The sequence below is a fragment of the Chiloscyllium plagiosum genome, unplaced genomic scaffold (genome assembly GCF_037043375.1).
Source record: "Chiloscyllium plagiosum isolate Xiang-an unplaced genomic scaffold, Cpla_swu_hap1 HiC_scaffold_1, whole genome shotgun sequence".
NCBI classification, from domain to species: domain Eukaryota; kingdom Metazoa; phylum Chordata; class Chondrichthyes; order Orectolobiformes; family Hemiscylliidae; genus Chiloscyllium; species Chiloscyllium plagiosum.
In genome coordinates, this window is record NW_028270139.1 from 122,831,450 (window position 1) to 122,841,615 (window position 10,166).

General features: G+C 41.4%; 1 protein-coding gene across 1 annotated transcript in view; it reads right to left on the minus strand.

Moving 5' to 3' along the window:
• oacyl (O-acyltransferase like) overlaps nucleotides 1-7,006 on the minus strand; it is a 71,202-nt gene extending 64,196 nt beyond the window's left edge. Inside the window, exons 1-3 of the mRNA XM_043680107.2 lie at nucleotides 6,862-7,006; nucleotides 4,536-4,675; nucleotides 4,380-4,458 (exon numbers count right to left, since the gene is read on the minus strand). Of these exons, the coding sequence (XP_043536042.2) occupies nucleotides 4,380-4,458; nucleotides 4,536-4,675; nucleotides 6,862-7,006 (364 nt within the window). The remainder of the gene's footprint in view (nucleotides 1-4,379; nucleotides 4,459-4,535; nucleotides 4,676-6,861) is intronic.
• Nucleotides 7,007-10,166: the final 3,160 nt, after the last annotated feature.

Genomic DNA, 10,166 nt, shown 5'->3' on the forward strand with positions numbered 1-10,166 from the left:
CAGTGGTTAGCACTGCTGCCTCACAGCGCCAGAGACCCGGGTTCAATTCCTGCCTCAGGCGACTCTCTGTGTGGAGTTTGCACATTCTCCCCGTGTCTGCGTGGGTTTCCTCCGGGTGCTCCGGTTTCCTCCCACAATCCAAAAATGTGCAGGTTAGGTGAATTGAACATGCTAAATTGTCCGTAGTGTTAGGTGAAGCGGTAAGTGTAGGAGTATGGGTCTGGGTGGTATACGCTTCGGCGGGTCGGTGTGGACTTGTTGGGCCGAAGGGCCTGTTTCCACACTGTAAGTAATCTAATCTAATCTAATCTAATCTAATCTAAAAGGGGGGGGTGGAGTTGCATTGCTGGTCAGGGATGATATCATGGCTGTGCTAAAGGAGGACACTACGAAGGTCTTGGGTAGTGAGGCATTATGGGTGGAGCTGAGAAATAAGAAGGGTGCAGTTACATTGTTACAGCCCTAAGTTTATTACAGGCCTCCCAACAGTGAGTATGAGGGAGAAGAACAAATAGGTAAACAGATTATGGAAAGATATAGAGGCAATAGGGTAGTGGTGATGGGAGATTTTAATTTTCCCAACATTGACTGGGATACACTTAGTGTCAGAAGTCTGGATGGTGTAGAATTTGTAAGAAGTGTCCAGTAGAGGTTTCTAGAGCAGTATGTCAATAGTCTGATGAGGGAGGGGGCCATATTGGACCTGGTACTGGGGAATGAGCCAGGACAAGTGCTAGAAATTGCAGTGGGGGATTTCTTTGAGAACAGTGACCACAATTCTATAAGTTTTAGAATACTCATAGATAAAGTAGAGAGTGGTACTAAGGGAAGAGTACTAAACTGGGCCAAGGCCAATTATATCAAAATTAGGCAGGAGCTCAGAAATGTGGATTGGACACTCCTATTTGAAGGGAAGTCCACATTTGAGATGTGTGAGGCATTCAAAGATAGGTTAAAGATAGTACAGGATATGCATGTCCTGTTGAAGGCAAAAGATAGGAAGGGCAAGATTCGTGAACTGTGGTTGACAGGAGAAATTGTACGACTAGCCAAGAGGAAAAGGGAAGCGTACATAAGGTCGAGGCAGCTAAGAACAGAACGGCCCCGGACGAATATCAGAAGAGTAGGAAAAGTCTTAAATGAGGAATCAAGTGGGTTAAAAGGGGTCATAAAATAGCTTTAGCAAGCAGAATTAAGGAGAATCCCAAAGCCTTTTATTCTTATATAAGAAGCAAGTGGGTAACTAGAGAAAGGATTGGTCCACTAAAGGATAATGAAGGAAGACTGTGTGTCAAACCTGAGAGAATGGGTGCGATTCTGAATGATTACTTTGCATCAGTTCACTGAGGAGAGGAACATGATGAATGTTGAGATTAGAGATAGAAGTTTGACTAGGCTAGATCATGTTGACATAAGTAGGGAAGATGTGTTGGGTAGGCTAGAGGTTATTAAGGTGGACAAATCCCCAGGACCGGATGGGATCTATCCCAGGTTGCTGAGGGAGGCAAGAGAGGAAATAGCTGGGGCCCTGACAGATATCTTTGTGGCATCCTTCAATACAGGTGAGGTGCTGGAGGACTGGAAGGTTGCTCATGTTGTCCTCCTGTACAAGAAGGGGAGTAGGGATATTCTGGGTAACTACAGACCAGTGAGCCTGACGTCGGTGGTGGGAAAGTTGCTGGACGGGGTACTGATGGATAGGATCTATTTATATTTATAAAATAATGGGCTTATCAGTGATAGGCAACATGGTTTTGTGTGGGGGAGATCATGCCTTACCAACTTAATAGAGTTCTTCGAGGAAGTGACCAAGTTGATAGATGAAGGAAGAGCTGTTGACTTTAGTGAGGCATCTGACAAGGTTCCCCAGGGCAGACTAATGGAGAAAGTGAAGTCACATGGTGTGCAGGGTGTTCTAGCTAGGTGGATAAAGAACTGGTTGAGCAACAGGAGGCAGAGAATAGTAGTTGAAGGAAGTTTCTCGAAATAAAGAAAGGTGACCTGTGGTGTTCCACAGGGATCAGTGCTAGGGCCACTGTTGTTGTACTATACATAAATGATCTGGAAGAGGGCACTGTTGGTATGATCATCAAATTGGCAGATGACACGAAGATTGGTGGAGTAGCAGAAAGCATAAGGAACTGTCAGAGAATACAGGAGGATATAGATAGACTGGAGAGTTGGGCAAAAAAGTGGCAGATGGATTTCAGTCCAGACAAATGTGAGATGATGCATTTAGGCAAGACTAATTCTCGAGCGAATTATACAATGAACAGAAGAGCCTTGGGAAAAGTTGATGGGCAGAGAGATCTGGGAGTGCAGGTCCATTGTACCCTGAAGGTTGCTGCACAGGTGGATAGAGTGGTCAAGAAGGAATATAGTATGCTTGCCTTCATCGGACGGGTTATTGTGTATAAGAGCTGGCAAGTCATGTAAAAATTGTACAAGACATTTATTCGGCTGCATTTAGAATACTGTGTACAGTTCTGGTTGCCACATTACCAAAGGATGTGGACGCTTTGGAGAGGGTGCAGAGAAGGTTTACGAGGATGTTGCCTGCATGAAAGGTGCTAGCTATGAAGAGAGGTTGAGTAGGTTAGTTGTGTTTTCATTAGAAAAAAGGAGATTGAGGGGGGAACCTGATTGAGGTTTACAAAATCATGAAGGGTATAGACAGGATGGATAGAGACAAGCTTTTTTCCCAGGGTGAAGAATTCAATAGTGAGAGGTCATGCTTTCCAGGTGAGAGGTGGAAAGTTTCAGGGGGATACATACACCAAGTACTTTACACAGAGAGTAGTAGATGCCTGGAACGCATTGCCAGCAGAGGTGGTAGAGGCAGGCAAGGCAGATTCATTTAAGATGCGTCTGGACAGATGCATGAGTAGGTGGGGAGCAGAGGGATACAGATGCTTAGGAATAGACTGACAGGTTTAGACAGTACATTTGGATTGGCTCAGGCTTGGAGGGCTGAAGGGCCTGTTCCTGGGCTATAAATTTTCTTTGTTCTTTGTTTAATGAGTTTGGTAAGATAGGAGGCTGAAGATTAATGAGGTGAGCTGATCTGTCACCATGGCACAGAATAAGCAATAATCACCATCAATGGGCAACTCGTTACCTAGTGAGAACCTTGCCATGCTGCTTGTGAAAAGCACCAAAAATGGCGCAAGTTGGTCCTGAATTGGATTTGGGCCTCACCAGATTTTTCATCCAATTTTGCTGCACGTCTTCATCTTACACCACATCGTTCAAATCCCTGTAAGTTCTACCCATCTTTTCTACCTCACATCTATTAAAATGTTTATAAATGTCCATGAATTCAACTCTCATTCTTTAACACTCCAGAGAATACACACCTAGTCTCCTCATTCTCTCTTCATAGGGCATTCACACCACCTCAGCAATCAACCTGATGAAGCTCCCCTATAGATTTGTTATGGCAAGCATATCCTTCCTTAAGCAACAGGAACCAGAACTACACACAATGGTGCGGGTGCAGTCTCACCGATATTCTATACAATTAAAACCAAACTTATTTTGCTGCTGTATTTAAATCCTCTTGCAATAAAGATAAACATATCAGTTGACTTCTGGATTGCTTGCTGCAGCTGCATGCTAATTTTCAGTGACATGATCAAGGACATCTTGGTCCCTTTCAGCATCAGCACTTTCCAGTCTCTCATCGTTTAAGAAATACGGTGCTTTGAACCTTTGTTTCTCTTACTACAGTGGATAATCTCATACATTATATTATAACCATATTATATTCTATCTACCATTCATTCAGCCTGTCCAAATTCCCTGGAAGTCCCTTCGTATCATGCTCATAACTCACATCCCCACTTACCTTTTATTGAAGTGTTGTTTGATTTTTATTTCATTTTTATTTGTTTTATTAATGATTCAAAATAAAATAAGTTACAAAAGTGAAATCTTGTTGGTAAATTCATTTGGGGCATTGTTTAGTAAATGTGGATATTTTGGTTTCTACTCTTCCCACTGGAATGGCAGACTCCAATCTAAGCAAGGGGCTTCATAGGGAGATTGGAGATGGAATAAAATATAAAATCAAATTATAATCACAATACTAACAATTATGTAAATCTACAGATCACAAGGGGACAATTAGTGCATGTTCCTCTATTTGATTTGTTCCAAAAAATGGAATTACTTTCGTACTACATTTATCATAAAGAACACATGTTATGGCGTTCTCAGTGCCATCTCCAATTGATTAGCAAAGGATTATATAGTAATAGGTCAGATCTGGTCCAGCCTCCCTTCCCCTTGGAGCGAGCTAATATCCAATAAACACCTCCATTGACATCAAATGACAGTGAATGCTGTGCATGCATACTATAAGATACAGTCATTCTTACCAAGCCATTCAAACATCATTATGTCTTCGTTCTTACAAGAACTGGGCACACAAATAGCAACATTATAGTCAATCTTGCCCTATTAAAAACAGCAAAATGTTATTGCAAGATCATTTTTACAAGCAAGCAATATTTGTTTTAATGGCAATGGTATACCTGTTGAATTGTCAATTTACAATATTGTCCACTAAACTTTCCAGAAGGACTTTGAGCTGAGGTACATTCACTGTAGGACCCCAGTTGATCAATGTTTCCATGTAGAATATTGCTGCCATCTTTTCCAATAGAATCATACACTAAATTTCCAAAGTAAGAAAATATGTTTATTATGCATTGAAAATGACTTTTTTTTACATCAACTAATTCAGAGTGTATCCATTAGCCTGAAGGCATATAAGATGAGTGCAATGGTTAGGAAACCACATCCTATTATAGAAGGATTGATCTGTTGGCTGAAGCTTCATAAAGCATAGCTCTGTGTGGGCTCAGGAGCTAAATAATAAATCACACCAGTTAGCATTTCTCCAAAGTGTCATGTGAGCAACTCATACCGTTTTCCATTCAAATTTCATCATAAGAGCAGAGAAAAATACTTAAAATATAACTCCTGTAGCTGAATAGAATGGCACAAAAAATCAGATAGAGTAAAGCAATACCTGGAGGATTGTGGGCAATTTTGTTCACTAGATATCAACAAAGGTCTCCAGCCACATGTAACAGTTCAAAAAAGAAAAACCAAATGGATAATATCTATCTTAAGATAGCTGACTGTTGGGAAATGTTTCAAGAGAGGTAGAATACAAAAGTAAAGATATGCTACTGAGATTGTACAAGGGACTTATCATATCAAGAGAGGTAGAGGACTCTGGGTTGGTACTCAATGGAGGGTTAATTTCTCATTGACACTTACAGAATACCCAGAGGTCTGGATTGAATGGTGGTGGAGAGACTAGAACCTGAGGACACAGCCTTAGAGAGAAGGGATGACTCTTGAGAATTAAGATGAGGAGGAATTTCTTCAGCCAGAGGGTGGTCAATTTGTGGAACTCATTTCCACTGAAGGTTGTGGAGGCCAAGTCATTGACTGTATTTAAGGCAGAGATAAGTAGGTTCTTGATTAGTAGGGTGATCAAGGGTTATGGGGAGCAGACAGGAGAATAGGTTAAGCAGACAGGAGAATAGGTTTGAGAAACATAACAGCTATGATCGAATCGTGGAGCAGACTTGATGGGCTGAATGGCCTAATTCTGCTTGATAACCTTATGAACTTATTGTTTGGCAAAGCTGAAATCATACACTCTAGAGAAGACTGAGGGAAAGTAGAAATAAGCTTGCATTAATATAGCACTCTCAATGACCACAGGACACCTCAAGCTCTTTACAGCCAGTTGGGTACTTTTGGAGTGTATTTGCAATTGTAACGTAAAACATGACAGCCAATATAAACACAGCAAACTCCCATAAAATTAATATGATAATGACCAAAGATTTATTTTGGGGGATGTTGTTGAGAGATGCATATTAATAGGACATTAGGGGTAACTCCCCAACCAATCTTTGAAATGATGCCATGAAGTACTCACCTTTTCTGGGCCACACCTCTTTGTGTAATGCAATTTCCAAGCAAAGAAAGTTGGCAAATGAAGGAGGTGAATAGATACCAGATACATTCTCCCAAAGAGCAATCAAAAAATAAAAGTTTCAGTTATATATTGCTACCTGCAAAATCTCCATTTTCTGCAGCTCTAAAGAACCCTGACACATCCTGACTCATTGGCTAAGAAGTGCTACACTAGACATGTCTTTTGGTACAGACTACTATGAGCCTGACAGATGGTGTATGTCACATGCATTGTGCTTGTCAGAGGAAAGATGCTCTCAAATTCAACCCCTTCTTCAGAATAGGCAAAAATGAGGACTGCAGATGCTGGAAACCAGAGTCTAGATTAAAGTGGTGCTGGAAAAGCACAGCAGGTCAGGTAGTATCCAAGGAGCAGGAAAATCGACGTTTCGGGCAAAAGCCCTTCATTCGGAATCCCTTCTTAGGGATGACTGTTGAAAGGGCTGCTATCAGATGGGCACAATGTCACATGTATTAGAAATAGGAATAAAGGCTGGCCTCATGAACAAATTCAAAAATATTCAAGCTGCACTTTGCCATTCAGCCATTACAGATAACCATCCAAGAGGTCACAAGCAATAAATTGGGACTCTCAATTTCTGAAAACTCAGACTTATGTCTATTTTTTCCTGCTTTTTCATTCTTTTCATGTCATTCTGTTTCTCCCCTTCCATTGTTTATTTCTTTGAGTTCCCGTCTTTTCCTCCACTCGATATTTAACACACCTTCCTACTGTTCACCTTCTCTTCACTCTTCCACACAGTCATTTTCTAAGTTAAACTCTTCTGCATATGAAATCAGCTTTTCTGTTAAAAATTTCACTGTATTTCACAGTTTAAGAAACATGTTGACAGTACTTACTTAATAAGGCATACATTTGGGGCGTTTCAGACTGGAGGTCCTCTAGAAACTCGTTGGTATCTTCCAGGCATTTTGAAGATAAATTTCTCTCAAACATTCTAAACTGGGGCAGGGACAGAACAAGCAACATCCAGACCCTCAGCATTTTGCTGGTGTGTTAAATCTTTGTACTACAGTCCTTTGCAGAGATATATACTAATACACTTGAACATTTATGATGTCATTTGACCTTAGGTCCTGATGCTACCATCAAAATGGCTCATCAAAAGCTCTATAATTTCACGATATGATTTAAAGGCATGAAATTAGTTATATTCAAGGAAGTATGAACAATGCAAATCCTTGTAGCTATTTGATTGACAGCTGTTCAATTAACAGATGCACAAGTTCGTAGGAAAAATTTCCACATTGGAAATATAATATCTCACTATCTTTTCAGTTAGAGTAATCATTTGTCACATCACTGTCATGGTCACTGCTTCTGAAAGCAAATTTGTCCAAGTTAGTTCAGTGCTTACTGCATGAAACTGATTTCCAATGACAGCAGTCCCCACTACCCAATCAGCATCAAGGGGAGAAAGGATTGATACCCTGTTAAATGTCAGTTCGGAAATCGATCATTGCAAGGAAATAACTACTGAAATATGGAAAGGAAAATTATCTGAGTGCAATTACGCTGAGGAAAATCTCTTCATACAACAATTTATCAATTCCTCAGAAGCTCCTCCAAGTCGTACTTTCGGAGAACAGTATTTGCTATTATTTAGGAAAACCTGTCTGACTGAGAGAAAAGAATTAAGCCTGCAGGTTTATTTTGAGTGAGTTTGGAGTTAGTGGTTTCAGGTGGCGAAGGTAAAATGAGAGTGAACTCTTTTTTTTGAGTGGAAGTAAGACGTTTTGACATTGCTTCAGGATTTTACCAGCAGACAGAGCCATGGAGGGTGAACTTTGGACATTTAGGCAGTCAGGCTTAGGTTATGGTATTTGAAAGGACTATTAACTGCAGTTTACTCTGCACTTCAATTTTTATCCTGGTACTTAGGGGCCAAGAGGCTTTGGTGCCTGGCCAAGTAAAACAGAGTACTCATCAAACAGGGTCTAATTTCTGTCTCTTTCAAATTGCCTGAGCTGAACTTTCTCCAAATGTTTAAGTGACAGTGTCAGTGGAGACCATAGGGCGGCCTTCTTTGGTCTCTCTGCTGTACTGCACAGTGGCAATACTGTGGAGGTAGACAAGCAGGAGGCTGGAAGAACACAGCAAGCCAGGCAGCATCAGGAGGTGGAGAAATCAACGTTTTGGGTCCAACCCTTCTTCAGGACTGAGGTTGTGTGTAGCGGGGCTGCAAATAAAAGGGGTGGCGGGGGCAGGATGGTGAAGTGTATAGGTGAACACAGATAGAGGGTACAACCCGGTTGGTCAATGGGAGGAATGAATCCGGTTGGTGGCAGGGAGGAATGGAAGGGAGGGGAAGAGGCTGGGAAAGGAGTCAGGGGAAAGGAAGGAGATTATTTGACTTATGGAACAACAATGTAAATAAGATCTCACAATGCAACACATTTTGGAACAAGAAGCAGCAGCAGTGACTAAAAGACTTATTTAGATGTACAATAGAAATGAAACTGAACATTGACAAACTATAATCATTGGGTAGTCCAAATTATAGCTTTATGGGCACTGATGGCATTGCAGTACCGTTGCTGGACTAGTAATCAAGTGCTCCTTTAAAGTGCTTGAAATTGACTGTAAGTACACTACGAATCACGTTGCTCTTTCGCTTGAGATGATATTAGCAGCTATTCTCTAGCTATCTGAGATTAGGAGGCACGTGGCATACTGTAGGGCTCTGGCAGGAACTGGCTCAATGGACTGCATACTATAAACCTAGCCCTAATTCTTCTTCCGTCATGTTACTTCTATGTGAATACAGTATTCCACCTTTGTTATGCACTAGCATGGCATGGGTATCACTGGCTGGGCAAACATTTATTGCTGCCTTTAATTACACTTCAGAAGCTGGTGGTGAGCTGCATTCCTGAACTGCTACATGCTATGAGCTGTAGATAGAACCACAAAGCCATTAGGAAAGGACAACCCAGGAATTTGACCCAGCAACATTGAAGGAAAGATTATATGTTTCCAAGTCAGGATTAGGAATGGTTGGAAGGGATAAATCTGCTGTCCTTGCCAGCTAGATTGTAGAGGTCATGAGTTTTGAAGATGCTGACTGAGGGTCTTTGGTGAATTCCTGTAATGTATCTTATAGGTGGTACAGACTGCTGCTACTGAACATCAGTGGCAGAGGGAGTGGGTACTTGTGAACGTTGTGCCAACCAAATGGGCTCATTTGTCCTGAATAGTGTCAAGCTTTTGAGTGTTGTTGGAACTGCAGTCATCTAGGCAAGTAGGGAGTATTCCATCACAGTCAACTTATGCCTTGTAGATGGTGGACAGGCTTTGAGGAGTCAAGAGATGAGTTACTTGCTGCAGTATTCCTAGCCTCTGATCTGCTCTTGTAATCATTATATTTATATGGTGAATCCTGTTGAGTGTCTAGTCAATAGTAGCTTCCAGAATGTTGATAGTGGGGGAATTCAACGGTGATGACATCATTGAATGCAAAACAGTAGTGGTATAATTTTCTCTTCTTGGAGGTGGTCATTGCCTGAATTTTACTTGCCACTTGTCAGCCCATGCCTGAATACTGTCTGGGTTTTGTTGCATTTAAACATGAATAGCTTCTGTATCTAAGGAGTCATGGATAGTGCTGAACATTGTACAATTATCAGCAAAAACCCCACTTCTGACATGGAGAGAAGGTCATTGATGAAGATGTTTGGATTTCAGACAGTGCGCTGAGGAACTCCTGTGGAGATGTCCTGGAACTGAGATGACTGACCTCTAACAATCACTGCCATCTTCCTATGTGCCAGGAATGACTCTAAGCAGTGGAGAGTTTTTCCCTCGATTCCCATTAACTCCAGTTTTGCTCGGGCTCCTTAATACCACACTTGGTGAAATGCGGCCTTGATGTCAAGGGCTGTAACTCTCACCTCACCCTGGAACTCAGCTTTTCTGTCTTTTTTTGAACCAGGAGCCAAGTGGCATTTGCAGAACTCAAATCGGGTGTCACTGAGCAAGTTATTGTTGAGGAGGTGATGCTTGATAGCACTATCAACACCTTCCATCACTTACTGATGATTGCAGTAATTTGCCAATTCATGTGAAACACTTTGCCATACATTGCAAAGCAAGTTTAATGCTTCTAATTCAAATATTCACGTGCTTATGTTGGAATTAGGTTATA